The sequence below is a fragment of the Puma concolor genome, chromosome B2 (assembly GCF_028749965.1).
Source record: "Puma concolor isolate L17-30 chromosome B2, mPumCon1.1.hap2, whole genome shotgun sequence".
In the NCBI taxonomy this organism is placed as follows: domain Eukaryota; kingdom Metazoa; phylum Chordata; class Mammalia; order Carnivora; family Felidae; genus Puma; species Puma concolor.
In genome coordinates, this window is record NC_141671.1 from 101989706 (window position 1) to 102008172 (window position 18467).

The 18467-nt window shown below is 36.1% G+C and overlaps 1 protein-coding gene across 2 annotated transcripts in view; it reads right to left on the reverse strand.

Annotated features, from left to right (window-relative positions):
- The window catches only part of REV3L (REV3 like, DNA directed polymerase zeta catalytic subunit), a 176077-nt gene that overhangs the window by 28166 nt on the left and 129444 nt on the right, over positions 1-18467 (reverse strand). For both annotated transcript variants that reach the window (XM_086707602.1, XM_086707603.1), the window contains 4 exons: positions 13437-13555; positions 4564-4705; positions 2422-2666; positions 1063-1171 (listed from right to left, as the gene is read on the reverse strand). In XM_086707602.1, coding sequence (XP_086563728.1) covers positions 1063-1171; positions 2422-2666; positions 4564-4705; positions 13437-13555 — 615 coding nt within the window. The remainder of the gene's footprint in view (positions 1-1062; positions 1172-2421; positions 2667-4563; positions 4706-13436; positions 13556-18467) is intronic.

The following is an 18467-nucleotide window of genomic DNA, read 5'->3' on the forward strand; positions in this document are numbered from 1 at the left end:
GAACAATTAAAACCTTAGGTATAGGATAATCACACTCCTGAATATTAAAAAATCTTAGTTTTATTAAGCTTTACATATTGGGTCAAAATGTAGATGCAAGTTTTAAAAATGCTGTTAAAGGGAGATCATATATAACAAGCTGCTACATATGTGACAACGAAAACATATTCTAACCTCTAATTCATTCTGTGTACCTTATGAAGCAGTCACAATGTTTTTGTTAAGATGTAATATATGTTATGTTAAAGAGGTAATATTTTTCAAAGAGGAGTATGTCAGTCTCTGGTGAGAATCTTCCTCCTATCTAAATAGCTAATATTTAGGTACTCTTTAAACACAGCATCCTCTTACTGGTAGAAAATGATGCTACTTTTGCTAAGTACACCAGAATGAATCTGAGGGCTTGTGGGGTCCATGCTACCATCAACCACCCTACTGTACCGTGATTCTAATACAGACTCACTGCTAAGGAAATAGAACAAAAAAGGAATGAAGTTGGCATAAAAGAGGCAATATACTCTTCTCCTAGAATCTCTCCTCTATTTGTCTTTAATTTATTCATTTATGAGGCTCTTCTTTGTCTCTTTTATGGGGAGATTAGGGCTAGAAGAAAAGAGATCCTATTACTGGTTTGGGTATCTTAAAAATGCAATCAATAAATATATTAGAGTATCATTTCTAAGGCAGTCTTACTTTAAAATACTGTAGGGCAATTAGAATTTACATATTAGAGCAATTTAAATCTTTTAACATTGTTGTGATCATCAATTAGCTAGTCTCAGATTCTAATAGAGGTCAGAAGGCACATATGCACATTTCTTTCAGTATTTTATTAAAAACTAAAATCTAACAAAAGACTTTAAATCTAAATTCATGCAAAATAAGACAACTGGTTTTTAAAAATAATTTCTTAGAAAATTCCTATAATCTTTACTTTTTAAGATAAGATATTCAAGCAGACTTGGGCTTTTTTCTTTGTATTATATGCCAACAGCATCTAAACCATTAGCTCTCCAAAGGTTAAGCCACAGTTGATACCTTTCACTTATAAGAGAGTATTACCTTGACAAAAGCTATTCCATTGGGGGACACTGTGATATCATGCCTAATTTGGTAAAGTAAATCTGGAGGTACTCTTAGAGAGGTACAGCCAAATTTGAACTCATCATACCTATTAAGAAAGAAAACATTAAGCAAATACTTCTCAAATCATAGAATAGTGATACTAGACAATTTTAGGAATCTGATTCCATTAGAAATTCATTTTCAAATATCTAAGCATGAATTTATTTACTTAGCAATATCGTTATTTAATTACCAAATAGCAGTTCTTCAAATTTTCACAAATTATTAAAAGAAACATTTCTTAAATGGCATTATCCTAAAATTTATGGGTAATCTATATTGAAATACCAGATTTCAACTCAACATATGATCACCTTACACTAAGTTCCTTAAAGAAAAATTTTAAGCCTTAAATAAAAAGATTATAAATAACTTTTCCAAATTCTGTTCTTAATAAAAAGACAGGATTACCAATATAATTTCCACAAATGCTTTCTAGAAAGGAATGAGTATACTCTAGGTTAACACTACAATGCTTGGTTTTACACATACAATAATCATTATAAATGAAGACTATTTCTTATATGAGAAAAATACATACTCCTTTGAGTATTAAAAATGTTATTCTCATTCAGTATACAATTCAGTTGACATGAATATATAAAACCTAACATTTAACAATTTAACTTAAAAAAATCATAGACTATTTTTAAGAAAAGTCAAGAAGAGGCGATAGCTGGAGACAGAAGATCATAATCCTTAAACTGTTCCACTGAAAAGTGATTTATATCAACAAATTAAATTTAACTCTCATTTGAAGAGACCACAGGGGGCGTCTGGCTGGCTCAGTCAGTTAAGCATGATTTTTGCTCAGGTGGTGATCTCGTGGTGGTGATCTCGTGGTGGTGAGATTCAGCCCCGTGTCGGGCTCTGCACTAAGTGTGGAGCCTGCTTAAGAGTGTCTCTCTCTCTCTCTCTCTCTCTCTCTCTCTCCTCTCTCTCTCTCTCTCTCTCTCTGCCACTCCCCTGCTCACACTTTCTCTCTCAAAAAAAAAAAAAAAAAGAGAGAGAGCATGCATAGATATACACAGAGAATGAAACAAATGAGCTGCAAGACTGATCTATTCATAATCTTCTTCATATGAATCATCCATTCATGATGCTGAATTAGTCATACAGTTACCCAAATCCAGGTCAATTAGTATGGTAACAACAAAGAATGAATTAGCTATGCTACAGCCCATCCACCTTGCTCAAAAGGACAGTCTCAAATGCAAAGAGACACTCAAAAAAAGTCTAATTTTAGTAAGAAGTACAAGCACAACATAATTATAAATATGAAAAAAAAAAACTTACTTTCCCAAGTTCTCCACATGGCCAAGGCAGGTGGAAAAGCAGTAGTTATATGCAATCACAATCGAAGGATATAGTGACTGGAAATCCAAAACGAGAACAGAATTGCTGTAGAAGCGGGATTCAGGCTCCATAATTAGGGGAACACACTGAGGGGCTCTCATTTGGGATCTTTGCTGAACACTAGGTGTCACAGGAATATAGTTCATTGGTTTAGCAATACGCAACATCATTGATTCCACACGGTACTGCAGGCAGAGAGGTGGAAGTAGGAAGAAAAGAAGAAACAGTTTAAATAAAAATATATTGGTCTCTGAACATCTGATAATTATTTAAGGGGATGTTTTGCTCTTCAGAAGAAGGCTGCTTTCTTACAATGCAGTTATATAATATAGGTTACTTAGTCAGCTTTCAGGTGCCAGAGAAGGCATTCATAAATCCTTTTCTTGTATTCCTATAACTTATATAAAAACTGTAAAATACATTAAATATCTTATAAGTCAATTTTGGAAAGAGACACAATTAGATTTCTTCTTATATTTAAATACATCTATTTAATAATAAACAGATACAGGAAAGACTGTATAGTTTAACAATTTCATTTGAAAAGTTGGCCAGTGGTCTTTGACAGATTTGAGAAAGTTAGAGAGTGAAAGTCGGGAGACTTGAGATGGATAAATCTCAAGTTACTCCAATTTTCCGAGAAGGAAGGAAACACAAGGATTCCAGAACTGAACAGTAGTCAGATTAATACTGGTCCCTCACAAAACTGAATCAAGCAATTACTGTTTATAACATCCACCAATAAACAGATAGTTTGGAGTATTAGAAAAAGAAAGCACTCACAAGAACCAGCATGGATCACAGAAATGTTCTCATGTGGTTTTAAGGTATCTTTGCCTTTTCAAATTGTTTTTAAAACTTGTGGAGGGATATAAATTAAAAACTTGTGGGGGGATATAAATTAAAAAATTAAGCAATACAGTTAAATAAACAAACATGTTTATTTTACGTTTTTAATGTTTATTTTATTTTTGAGAGAGACAGAGAGAGAGAGAGAGAGACAGACAGACAGACACACAGTGCGAATCGGGGAGGGGCAGAGAGAGAAAGACAGAGATACAAAATCCAAAGCAGGCTCCATCCAGGCTCTGAGCTGTCAGTGCAAAGCGCAATGCGGGGCTCAAACTCACAAGCTGTGAGATCATGACCTCAGCCGAAGTCGGACAGTCAGGCGCCCCATAAACATACTTGTTTATTAATAAACACGCCAAATTAGAGCTCTGTGGGGTTAAGGAACCTAAGTGAATTAATGTAGTATCCCTGATGTCTAGCACAGTGTTTATTTAACACACTAAAAGTATTTAAATCAATATTTGTTGAATGAATGCATGAAATCCTTTTGGGTGATGCATCTGACGAAATCTCTCATATCCCTGGGAAATTAATTAAAAAGATACGAATTAAATGACTTTATGATCCTATTTTTAACTTCTTAAAAAAGTGATACAGCCACTTATATTGATTCCCAAATCCTCTTCTTTATTTTTATATTAAACTTATTTGTGGGGCGCCTGGGTGGCTCAGTCGGTTAAGTGTTTGACTCTGGATTTCAGCTTAGATCATGACCTCATGGGTTTGTGAGTTTGAGCCCTGCATTGGGCTCTGTGCTGGCAGCACAGAGCTTGCTTGAGATTTTCTCTCTCTCTCTCTCAAAATAAATAAACTTAAAAAAAAAACAAACCTTATTTGTTGGGAAATAGGAGACGTTGAAATTAGGAATATAAAACAAAAGAGAGGCTGACTTTCTTTGATGCTTCCCTAGTTTTAAGGGGTCTTTGAAGGCATCCCTGATGACACTGACATTATTCAGGCACAAATATTCTCACGGACACAGCCACTGAGTTTTTGAACAGCATAAAAAACTTAGCAGTGGCCAGAAAGTTGGTATGGAGAGAAAATAAAAAGTGGAGCTGTTAAGTGAAATTAAAGCTTTTCCAGAAAATAAATTACAAGATATGATTAACCAGCTATATATTAGTTCGTACCACATAGAAAGTTCAAAATATCAAATCACCTCAAACATCTCACAAGTTATCACTCACACATAACTTTCGTGGTATATAGGGAAAACTGATTTCCTACCTGTGAACCCCTTGTGAGTACATGTAAAAACTGAATGCCAAAGAGTCTAGCCATTTCACTGGTTTTCCCAATCAAGTCCAGCTGTTCTAACATTTGGAGATTTCCACGGACACGGCTAATGTAGTGATCAACCATTTTCCATCTGTTAAAAGAGAATCCATGCTATGAACATTAGGAAAAAATTTGGACACTTGAAATTAGTACTGTTTTAATTCTTGCCAAAACCTACACATTAAAAATGAGGATTTAAGGAGGGAGTCATGGTGTGAGTCTTTAGCAAAATATGTAAAGGAGTTAAACATTAGAAAATTTCATATATTTCAAGGGCATAAAACCTAGTGAAAATATCAAAGTTTAAAATAGTACTTGCGATAAGGTGGTAAGATTAAGGATAATTATTTTCAGTATTTTGCTTGATGTTGCTCTATTTTTGTTATAAAAAATTAACATTCTCTCTTAGATGCCACTGCTGCTGATGCAATAATTACACAATTATAATTTATCACATATACGTTCTTAAAGAACATGAAGGCTGGGGCGGTGCCTGGGTGGCTCAGTCGGTTAAGTGTCCAACGTCGGCTCAGGTCATGATCTCGTGGTTTCTGAGTTTGAGCCCTGCGTAGGGCTCTGTGCTGACAGCTCAGAGCCTGGAGCCTGCTTCAGTTTCTGTGTCTCCCTCTCTCTGTGCACCTTCCCCACTTGTGCTCTCTCTCAAAAATAAATAAAAACATTAAAAAATAATTAAAAAAAAAAGAATGTGAAGGCTTTGGGATATCACCGTAACTACCAGTCTAACAGCATGCATTGTCTGTTAATGGGAAAAAATACAATAATTTGGTGAGTTAGGAAAATAGCTTTAGTGAGGTTATACATGGGGTAAATATGTCAAATCAGTATTTTCTATGAAAATACTAATATTCTGTTCTTTGACTTAAACCTTTACAAAAATTAAACTCTTTACCCTAACATGTTTTTTTTAATTAAATAGACTCCAAGCCCAACGTGGGGCTCAAACTAACAACCCCAAGGTTAAGAGTCACATGCTCTACCGACTGAGCCAGCCAGGTGCTCCTTCCTTACCTTTTTTGTTAAGAAAACAAATAACAACAATAAACCTTCCCCCAAAGCCATAAACAGAAGTTTTAAAGAATAAAATTTATTCATTTAATGATTAAGGTTCAAATATATTGCAACCTTTAAGTATATCTTTTAGAATAGTCATAACTGTTCAATAAAGTTTTAAAAGTCATGATACATGATTCATACATGTAGAAAAACTAGATGTAAAATAGCGCAGTTGCATTGGCAAATGGTCTGGAAATTCCTCAAATTGTTAAACATAGAGTTACCATGTAATTCACCAATTCCACTCCTTAGTATATATCCAAGAGGAATGAAAACATACATCTACACAAAAACTTGTACATGAATGTTCTTAACAGCACTATTCATAGCCAAAAAGTGGAAATAACCCAAGTATACATCAAGTGATGAATAAATAAAATGTGGTATACACTCATACAATGGAATTATTACTTGGCAACAAAAGGAAATGAAGTACTGACACATGCTACAATATGAATTAATCTGGACAACATAAACTGAAAGCAGTCAGTCACAAAAGGCAACACATTATATGATTCCATTGATAAGAAATGTCCAAAATAGGCAAATCTATGGAGACAGTAAGTAGATTAGTAGGGGTGGGGGTAGAGAAGGGAAGACTGGAGGGTGATGGCTAGGAGATGCAGGGTTTCTTTTTGGAATAATGCAAATATTAAGATTTATTGTGGTAATGGTTGCACAACTGAATATACGAACAGCATCTAACTATACTATCTATCTATCTATCTATCTATCTATCTATCTATCTATCTATTCATAAATAGGCTTCACGCCCAGCACAGAGCCCAACATGTGGCTTAAACTCAAAACCCTGATATCAAGACCTGAGCTGAGACCAAGAGTTGGGTGCTTAACCGAGTCACTCACCACCCCTAACTGTATGTACACTTTAAATGGGTGAATTATATGGTATGTGAATTGTATCTGAATAACAGCTAAAAAGAAATAACAAAAACCTATCCTAAAAACTTTATATAATTATTCAATTTTTAAATAAAATAAACAGAAATACTATTCTATAACTTGTATTTCTGACCTAATATATTGTGACTGTTTCCCCACATTTATGTATTTTATAGCTATTGACTATTATATGAGTTTATGATATTTACCTTACATGACTATTACATCATTTATAATTTAGTGGCTTGGTTTTGAGTATCTTTTATTACTATAAGCAATGCTATAATGAATATCTTTACAGTTGAGTCTTTGTACAGATGCTGAAATATTTCCTTAAAATAAATGCCTAAATATGGTCAAAGGTCTGCTATGATTTAGTTTTTAAATTTTTTAAAGTTTTTATTTGAGGGAGGGAAGGAGGGACAGAGCATGCACAAGCAGGGGAGAGGGGCAGAAGAGGGAGAGATAATCTTAAGTGGGCTTCATGCTCAGCCCAATGCAGGACTTGATCCCACAACCTTGGATCATGGCCTGAGCCAAAATCAGGATCAACGGACTGAGCCACCCAGGAACCCTGATTTTGTTTTTAATATTAGTCTCACACTACTTTCCAGAGGGTTTTAATAATTTACATTCAAACTAGAGATGATAAAGTGCTTGTTTTCTTGCATCTCTGTCAATATTGGGGATTACAATTTTTTAAGTTATTACTAGTTTATAGGCAAAAAAAAATGTATCACATTTTAATATATTTTGTTTCACATTATTAAGGTAATCCTTCAATAATACAGATTTGGCAAATGTGAATCTGAGATAACAAATTATATGTGGATTCAGTCAGTCCCTTTAAAATAAAACAAAATAGATCTAATGACTCATGCGTTCTGTGGTCATGGATGGTCAATGACCTGCTGAGTTCCCAGATTCTTTTTTCTGCTTAGTCTGGTCTACTGTTGGACCCCTCTAATAAATTTTTCAGTTCAGTTACTGTGTTCTTCAGTTCCATGATTTCTCTTTAGTACTTTTAAATATTTTCTATCTCTGATAAAATTCTTACTTTGTTCATGCACTGTTCTCTTGACCTTGGTGAGCATCTTTATGACTGCTATTTTGACATCTGTCAGGTAAACCATATAGCTCTGTTTCATTATGGTCAGCTTCTGGAAATTTATTTTCTTCCTTTGTTTGGAGCATCTTTGCCTGATTCTTCATTTTCCTTGACTCTTTATGTCCAACATTAGACAAAGCAGGCGTTTCTCCCAGTCTTCATGGACTAGCCTTATAGTCCAATCATCCCTGCCAGAGATTCTGAGGAACTCTACCAACTCTTTCCCTTCCCAGGAAAAAGCAGGCAGCTGTGGTTTCTGTTCATCCACTGTGCTGAGAAGGGGGAGTTATGTTACCTGCTAGTCCAAACCACTATCTTTGTTCTCCTCTGGCCAGCTGGACCATGTCCTACTTGTCAGAGCTCTAAGACTAGAAAGACAGATGGAAGTTCTTTGTGTAGCTGTGGAGGAGTTGGGGCACTGGATGCATGTATCTCTTTCTCTCCCCAGGGGTAAGCTGGGAGGTAGGATTTTTCATCCACTCACTCTGTGGGCAGGGGGAAGGATCTATGGCATCTACCAGCCCATACCACCATCTCCATTCGGCTCTGCCAGCTATGCTGTGCTGGTTGTTAGAAACTCCTTGGAAAAGTTGGGGTGCTGGACATGCAAACCACCCTCCCATACCCTTCCCTTAGAGAAGCTAGGGGCCTTTTCCTGATCATATGGCCCTGCGCCAGAGGCAGGGTCCCTGGCAAGAGGGTGTCCCAAATCTTCCAACCAGCTTTGTTGAGTCTGGTTCTGCATTCACCCAGGGTGCAAGAATCTTTCAATCTGTTTCTGGGTTTCTCATAAAGGGAATCTGTCTGTGAAGCGTTGCTGAATCAGTGTGTTCATAGGGGAAGGAGGGCCTAGGATTTCCTACTCTACCATCTTGCTGATGTCACTCTGTATCTTTCCTAATGTATATTTTTAAAGTATTTAAAACGTGGACTTTTTAAATTAAAAAAGCAATCTTTTTAACATAAAATCACCTTCATCCCTAACTTCTAGACCTATTTGGTTAGCCAAGTGATATAAAAAGAGAATGGAATTACACTGTGGACTTAAAAAAAAATAAACATAGTGTGACAATGCAGAATTTTGTTAGGTAATTTTGTTGTTGTCGTGAAAGAATTATGCCATCCTCCTAACACTCTGTGAAACTCAAGTGTGATAGGCAACACAAAAGAGGAAGAGGAAGGGAAATATAAAGTATAAGCTATTCATGATAGGCCTGGGTAGGTGGTGAACTTAGAGCATCTTGAGGGTACAGGGTATTTTTTGGGACAGGGCATGTAAGAAGGTGACAAAAAAAGGAGATTTAAGAACTCTAAGTACAAATTTCTTATTCTGAACTTTTTTCTTTGGATTGGCTCTATCTACATCCAGGAAATGAAGAAAAACATTTTGAACGTTATCTTCTTGAGCTACGTAACTCTACTACCTCAATAGGAGCTCAATAACATAGTATTTTATGGAAAAATACATTCTAAGTCCCAAACAACAAAACTTCAGGAACATAACTTGTTTATATAAATCAAGGGTTTTCAGGAGACCGAATGTGAATTCATAAAAACAAAGTGATAATAATCAGGGCTCCTCCAAGCTTTACAAACAGATTTAATACAAGAAATTCTTGACTAGCAAGTTACTCTAATTTCTGAGACCATTTATAAAATATGTATATATTTACTTAAAACACTGTACAAAGCAAATGCAAATTAAAGAGTATGACTCACTTTGTTGGTAAAAATCCATTTAAATTTTTAAAATAAAATTGTGTGATCTTCCAAAGTATCTCCAAAGAAAGACTGTATGGACTCTCCATGTAACACAAGCCATCTAACATAAATGGTCTAATGTCTAGTTCAAGTCCCTTATGTAATATGTTAGGTCCAGCTCTTGATTTCACTTGGCAAGAGCAATAATTTATCATCCTAATTAAAGGTAGCAAAACATGCATTTACAGCACTTCAGGGCTTAAAAATAAACCAATAAATGTAGTTTTCAATGGTAACTTTAATATTACCATTAAAAGTTTCACTTTAGGGGTGCCTATGTGGCTCAGTCGATTAAGCATCTGACTTTGGCTTAGGTCATGATCTCACGGTTCGGGAGTTTGAACTGTCAGCGCAGAGCCCACTTGGAATCCTCTGGCTCCCTCTCTCTGCCCTTCCCCCACTCACATGCACACTCTCCCCAAAATAAACATTAAAAAAATAATAAAAGTTTCATTTTATTTACTGGTAGATAACTTCTTCTAAACTTCTGTTTCTATAAGGCTTTCAATATAAGCTTAGTGCTTTCTCTGATTTCAGTTTACTTGAGATTCCTCAAAGGAGACTGCAGATGACATGCTCAGAAAGCAGTTCCCCTAAACACATCAAGTTATTTCTAAGGCTACATCTTTCCAGCCTCATCATCATGTGGCCTTCCAATTCAATAAGCAGAGCTTCATTCCTTTCAAACATCAGACACATTAATTTCATGGCTTTTTTTCTTTATATAGCTATTTTTTAAGCTTATTACTATCATTTTACTTTCAACTTAAGGAAAAGTAGAGGTGGGAACTTTCACTTCTGACTATGACAGAACAACTGGTATTGGACTAGTCTGAAGCTGCTTTGATATAACAGTTGAGATGATTGTTTCTGGGCAACAAACAATAGGCAATGCAAAACTGTGCTTCTCGAGAGAAGAAAAACCCATGAGGTGAACCCCAGCCCACGAGGAGAAAACTTCCTAAAATATAGTGCAGTATACTACAGTCTAAGTATAGTGTGGCTGTCTTGCTAAGCCACGGAGACAGAGATTAAAGTTATGCAGTTTGTAGCTGGAATCTATGGGACAGGGTATATGTGCAAGGAGCAGAGGTTAGCAGTCAGTAATCCAGGTGGGGGGTTCCTGTGAGTGACTGGTCCAGGGCTGCACTGAAAATGAGGAAGATGAAACCATATGAAGCTTACTAAGGAGAGCTGCTGTGGGCTTGGGTTTGGAATTAAACTATTCAGACAGTGCTGGGGTTGGAGGGCTAGCAATGCCAGAGGAGAGATGTCATTATCCCTTTATTAACAATTGGACATCCAGCTGAGAGCCCAGAAAAACTGTGCCTTCGGAGGCCTTTGTCCTAGAGCAAGGCCTACTCTAGACAAACCTCAAACTAAGCACCAGCAACATGCCAATGGGATAGAGTTTGGAGACAGAGTCCTGCCAAGTTTGAGGGATGTAGGAAACACCTTGGCTTTCCAGAAAACCACCTTAACAAATAAAAACTAGGTTTGCATTAAGTTCAATAAGTGATCAGCCAATAACTGAATTGCAAACTAGAGCAAATATAAACATGCTTCACAGGAAGATAATAAATCTCCAGAATCTGTACAACAGAACATCAACAATATCCATTACATAATTATGCAAAGAAACAAACAAAAATATGACCCACAGTTAGGAGAATAAGCAGTTAAACAGAAGCTAATACAGAGAAAGCCAGGTGTTGCATTTAGTAATTATTACAAGTATGTTCAGGAATCTAAGGAAAAAAATATTCAAAAAATTAAAAGAAAAATAAAGCCTTAATGAGCAAATGAATAGGGAAACAAAATATGGAAACTCTGAAAAGAAAGAACCAAGTGAGAATTTGGGAACTAAAAATACAATAACTGAAATTCAAAAAGGTTATTTGCTGGACTTAACAGCAGACTGGTGATGACAGAAGTAAGTTAGTGAACCTAAAGATAGGTCGTTAGAGAAAGACTGAGGAAAACTGTACAGTGCCTCAAAAATCTGTGGGACACTGTCAAATAGTTTAACGCACGTGTAATTGGAGTCTTACAAAAGAGTGAGATTGGGACAGAAAAATTATTTAAAGAAATAGCCAAAAATTTCCTAAATTTGATGAAAAACATCAACTTAAATCTCTAGGAAGCACAGCAAACACCAAGAAAGGTAGGTAAATTTTTAAAATTTCACAATAGTGAAATTATTGAAAACCAAAAGCAAAGAGCAAAACTTTGAAAGCAGCCAGGAAAAAAAAAAATTACAGAATTCTGCTTCAGATATTGAAAGCTATAAAGTACATCACTCCAGTCTAACAATAATAAAAAGCAAGAAAATCTACACAATCATGTTTTCTGGAAGCCATCTGACAGTTGCGGTTACAAGAGAATCAGGTGAACTAAATTTCACAGGGTGACAAACACATCAGAGGACACATAACTTATTTCATCTTTGGCAGAGCACTGGCAGCCAAGGCAGCTGCCATAAAATCATTTAAGAATGAAAGTTAAAATGTTAATTAATTCTTAAAGGTCATGCATGGGATGCATGATAGTTTAGAATCACTAGGAACCCCAGATACCATAAGAGTAGTTTTCCATGGGCCCCCCATGAAAACTGGGGGCAGGGCACAAAGGATTGAAATCTTCCTCTGACTCATCTCTCATAATATGAAGCAAAGGCTTGAGGTGCTATGGGACTGGCAAGAAACTCTAATCCTCAGGATTTAAGCAGAGATCCATTATCTCTGGGGAAAGAATAAATGCAAAAGATGTCTAATGCTGGGAAGGGCAGGCAACCTCCCCTGTTCCAACTGTGTGCCTTGTACTAAGTAACAAGCAGCAGCTGTCTACCACTGGAAAAGAGGCAGGAGACCCTCCCATCATAGATTCCAGGCAAAGAAACAGCGCTGCTGAGGAAGGAGAGAAGGACTCTCCCCCTGGGGGAGAGTCAGAAGTCTGCTTGGGGCCAAGACCTGGCAAGGGTACAAAGCAGAAGTCCATTGCACTGTGAGAAGTGCAGGAATGTTGAGAAGACTCATCCCTGAGCCTCAGGAGAATAGAAACTTCTAAAGCCTGACTCTGGACCAGGAGAGCCGAGTAATTCCTTCTGTTTGCATACACTGGAAAAATGAGGAGCATGACTGTTGATTTCTCATTAGAAACAATGGAGGCCAGAAAAAAAAAAAGGAGTGAAATCTTTAAAATGGTGAAAGAAAAAAAAAACAAAAAACAAAAAACAAAAACTCAACTCCAGAATTAGACACTGAAAATATCCTTCAAAAATAAGGTTGTGATAAAGATATTTACAGATAAAGGCTGAGAGAATTTGTTGCCAGCGGACTTGCACTAGAAGAACTGCCAAAGAAAACAATTTAGCAGTTTCTTAAAATGTTAAACACACTAACCATGGGACCCTGCAATTTCACTCCTTGAGAGATGAAAATGTATGTTCACACAAAGACTTGCACGTAGTTTTATTCTTAATAGCCTCAAACAAGACACAACTCAATTGTCCATCAATAGGTGACTGGATAAACTGTGGTATATCCATACAATGGAGTATTACTTCTTAATAAAACTGAACAAATTACTGGTTTACACAGCAACAAGGCTGAATCTCAAAACAGAGCATGCTGAGTTCTTGAAATAAGCCGGACAAAAAGTGGTAGATTGTAAATAACTATTTATATGAAGTTCTAGAATTGGCAAAACAGATCTATCGTAACAGAAATTCAATTAGCACTTACCTGGATGATTAATGGATAGGTAGGTTGACTGCAAAGCTCACGATGGAATTTTCTGGGTGTTCGAAATGTTCACTGTCTAGATTGGGGTAGTGGCTACAGGGTGTATACATTTTTTTAAAGCCATTGCACAATACAATTTAAATGTGTGCATTTTATTGTATGTAAATCACACTCTAATGATATTGATTTTACTAACAAAGAGTTATTATCCTTTTCAGAGTATAAAACATTACCTGTACAGATCTGTCTTGTTATCAAACCAATCCGATAAGACTCGAAAGGTAAAGAGGGGAAAACGCTGATGAAGAACATGAAAGCTCACATTTTCAAAGGTGTAGTTAGTTAGAGCCACCTAAAAAAAAACAAAAAACCAAAAGAACCAAGACTTCATTATAATAATGTTTGTATTTACGAGCAAATTTGGTTCTAAGAGATCCAAAATAGTACTTGAAACTTTTCATACTAGGCATGAAAGCTACCTGCAAAAATGTTACAAGTGAACTATAAATAGTTTAAAACTACATATATATAGCCTTCTAGAGAGAAATATTCTGTCCAGAATTAATTACCATTTAATTGGAAAACAATCACACCTGATGAGTTCAACTTGGTCATGACATACTTCAGAGATCTCAGTTTTCATCACTTCTTTTTATACTCTATACCAATGCAAATACTGACAGAAACATTAAATTTTTCTTTAAGTTTATCTTTTTTAGCACTCTATACCCAATGTGGTGCTTGAATGCATGACCCCAAGATCAAGAATTGAATGCTCTTCCCATTGAGCCACTCAGGCACCTCTTACAGTAAGAAGCATTTTTAAACACACTAATTTTCTGTTTTTTGCACACCTACTTTTTGGTCTGTGATGACATGCTGATTAACAGAATTCCACAGATTCAAGAATGAATTATCTAGTTAAGGGCAGGCATTCATTCTGCTTCCAAGAATTACACTGGTACTAAGACCCAATACGTGGACATTATAGAGTCAGTTAATTTCATTCCAAAAGCAAAAGATGAAAGGAAATGGCAGAAATGTTTCCCCATCTTCAAAATATGTAGGGAAAAGTATGTTAATGGGAAAAGAATGCTTTTTTTTAAAAAGGTCCAAATTCATGAAACATACCTCTACCTAGACAATGTCTCAAAAATACCTATAGGACAGAAGCAATCTAGACAATGGCAGGTATTTCAATGCATAATGGAAACTGAGGAATCAGCAGTCCTCATTCTCAGGTCAGCTTGGGATTCTGAGGAATAGTTCAGAAGCACTTCACATTTGTGTATTATAATTTTAAAATATTTTCTTTTCCACTTCTATAACCCAGCAGGTGTAAAACAGGGACTGAATTTTAAAAGCTCATCTCCAAAAGAATCAAAAGATCTTTGGTCTTACTTCAACAGCACTGGAATTAGTATACTTGCAAACATACACACACACACACACACACACACACACACACACACAGTTAGAGTCACCAGTATAAAGCAGGTACTAACCCATTATCTTGGAAGTTAATCATCATTTTTTTCTTTTTTCTTTTTTTTAATCATCATTTTTTTCAACAATCAGTAATGACCTGGAATTTTTCTTTCAAAAACAAATGAATAACTCCTTTTATTATTAAATCCCCATATTTGAGTGACTCTTCTACTTTCTAATGAATATTTTCATTTGGTTTTGTTTTTTAAAAAAATTCCCATTTAATGTTATAGAAAATGTAGCCAAACATCTGATTTCAGGTAGTTACATGATTACCTAATACACATATATCACTTTAGACCAAATCTAAACTTCTGCTGGAGTATATATCCTCATTAACATAAGCAATCAAAAAAGAAAGAAAGAAAGAAAGAAAGAAAGAAAAAGAAAGAAAGAAAGAAAGAAAAGAAACAAGAAAGAAACCTCTTCAGAAAAGGTCCTCTTGTCCTGTAGCTCTCTCATAAGGGAACATTTTGAAGCTTGCCATGTAGGTTGACCTATAAGTACTAACTAGGGGATTCTGTGACTCAAAGTAAACTTAAAATCTTAAGAAACTGGTCCCCAATATCTGAGGCAGATGGCAGATCTATGTTCTGGATTGATTTTATTTCAAATAGAATAACTTCACAACTGAATTAAGACTACACAAATATAACCTTATGACACCCACTCTACTTTGAGTTTTCCTGGTGTTCACAGGAACATAAATATACTTAGCTATATAATCTCAGCTGTGAGTAAAACTAAAGGAAGGAAACGTGAACTCTAAGATGATCTATCTTCGGAATATTCTAATCTATAGAGAGTGATTTACTCTGGAAGTTGGAATATGAATCCAGAAATATGAAGTAGGAGTTTGCAACTTGTTTTCAGGGGAAATCTAAGTAACTTCAACACTGAATAAATGTAATATGTAGATCAACGTCAGAACTGATATAAATAAAGTGTTACAATGCTTGTCCATTTATTTATTGGTAGGTAATGGTCTGACAGAGGTGGGTTACACTTATCCATTCACAGAGTCAATGTGCATAACACAATGGTTAATCACTTTAGAAATAAACTTACTCAGAACCGGGAGAGGCAGAGAATTAGTTAAAGGGAATAGAGGAAATAAAGATGAAATCAAAGAAAAATGGAAGCAGATCATAAGCAAGCACCTGTGCCCTATATCCTCCATCACTTTATTCCCTCAGTTGCTCATTTCCTGAGTCTCCAATTTAAAATTTTTTTGACTGACACATACTTTAAAAAAATAATTATATTAAAATTTAAAGTGAACTCATAAATTTACACACACACACACACACACACACACACACACACACACACACACACAACCATGTAACCAGTACCAATATGAAGATGTAAGAAATTTCTAGGACACTGGAAGGCTATCTTCAGAGAGCTTATATTTTATTTTATATTTTATACATATTTATATTTAAAATAAAATGTACACTAAGCTCTCTAAAGACAGACAGCATGCCTACAATGAGTCTGAGTCTCGACCCCTTACTAGGTATGAGGCTTTCAACAAGTCACTTAACCTCCGTGAATTTCAGTTTTCTCTATCTGGAATAGTACCTCACTACTCTGTTGTCTTATTTATACCACAAGTTTGTAGCAAAACGTAAAAGTGACAAGTCTGTAAAAATGCCTTATAAATGATAAAACAATATATGAATGGTAGCAAGTATATTATTTTACTTCTACCTAATCTTCATTGCCCATCACATTGTCTTTATTTAAAAGCACCCGACAGGCTGGGCGCGTCTGGGTGGCTCAGATGGTTAAGCATCTGACTTTGGCTCAGGTTATGATCTCACAGTTCATGGGTTCAAGCTCCATGTCAAGCTCTGTGCTAGTAGTTCAGAGCCTGGAGCCTGCTTCAGATTCTGTGTCTCCCTCTCTCTGTCCCTCCTTAGCTTGTGCTGTCTCTCAAAAATAAATAAAATGTTAAAAAAAATTTTTAAAAGCACCTGACATGCTTATTGACAGACTGAGATTTTAATAGGACATATTACAAACAGATTCTGATGTTGCCAAATTGAGATAATGGGAGGCTTACATGCTTATGTGGAAACATCAGACTTCCTTAGTGGCTCTGCTAGGAATATTCTCTCCAGGTTCTTCATCTTATGACTATTTCTTAGGAGCTGATTCCTCTGTCTACTCAAAGGGTTTCATTCACAAAAATGTCCTTGGCTCAATTTCGATCACTCCCTGTATTTGCTTCTTTGTGAGCTCATCTACTCTGATGTGACTTCCAAGGCCGGATCTCTAATCTAGACTTCTACCCCATACTTGGGACTTAGGTATATGCCTGCTGCGCATCTTCCTTCACCTGGTTATCTGACTGATATCTCATGCTCTATATTCTTAAATCATCTTCCCACCTAAACATGATCTATGTCAGAACCCTGATCCTCATTCTTGACACCTCCTCCTCTTCATCTTTTTCTTGTGGATTTATCCTCTAAATTGTTTTTTAAATCCTTACACAACTGCCAACTTTCATTTGAGCTACCCCAATAATCTTCTCCCTGGTTTCCTTACTTCTGTTCTTGTCCCCTTCCATACTGCTACCAGTGAGCGAGGTATGAGGCAAATTCACCTGTCACTGCCTCCATCCCACCTTAGCCATCCACTCCCATGATCATACTCCAAGTTCTATTATTACCAATAATTACCCCCTCCTCATCCCATTCTCTGACCACCATCTCTCATCCTTCTAGTTTACTCCCTCTAGTACCCCGAGCTCCCATCTAGCTCAATTTGCACAATCATAATCACAACCTTTCACTACTATTTCCTTCTTTGCCCCTCACCTGCTCTGCAATTAATTAATTACTTTTTCACAAAGTCATAATCCTTTGCTTATGAGTGGTGGTTGAATCTAACCCTGTCTTATCTACGCTTGTATCTGTGAATCTGAACATAGCTGGCAGGTATCACTTTAATTTTCTGATGTGAATCTCAAATGTGCTGTCCACACTGCCTAGCTTTTATACTTTATTTTCTTAAATAACTATCCTCAAATTCTCCTAGATAACTATTTCATACTCTTCTTCTCCCCTCAAACCCATCAAGTCCCTCCACTATGCTCACTCTCAGTTGAGAACCATGACTGCTATTTCACTGAGAAAATTGAAGCAGTCAGAAGAGAACTTCCACACATTGCTACATCTACCCACCTACCAACATCTGCATCCATATAACATGCCTCTCTGCCTATTAAAATAGAGGAAGCTCTTAATTGATCTACCCCCGGCTCAAATTTGGGCTATAGAGATGGCATGTAATAAGTATCTGGTGGCAAATTCTTGAAAGGTCTAGGTTCAGTTGATATCCAGAAGGCCTCTAAACACCATCTTCTGGGGAAGACTCATTTATTCTTTTATTCAAGCAATCAACAAGTACGTCATGAGCACTATTTAAGAGGCACTGTGTTTGTTACTGAGGATTCAAAGTCTAGCAGTAATTTTATGTTAAAGTTAGCAGGAGAGTGAAAACTATTATATTAAAAAATAAACAAAATTTAAAAAACTCAAACTAGGCATATAAAGAAAGATATTCATTCAACTGTAAACTATATCAGGAGAGTGTAACAGTTGAGGAGATGTCCTAGAGAGACAAAAGGATTTCACTTTCATTTTGCATACTTGTCTGCATTCATTTTGTTTTAATAGTGGATACAATTTAAAAAAAAAATTTTTTTTTTCAATGTTTATTTATTTTTGGGACAGAGAGAGACAGAGCATGAAGGGGGGAGG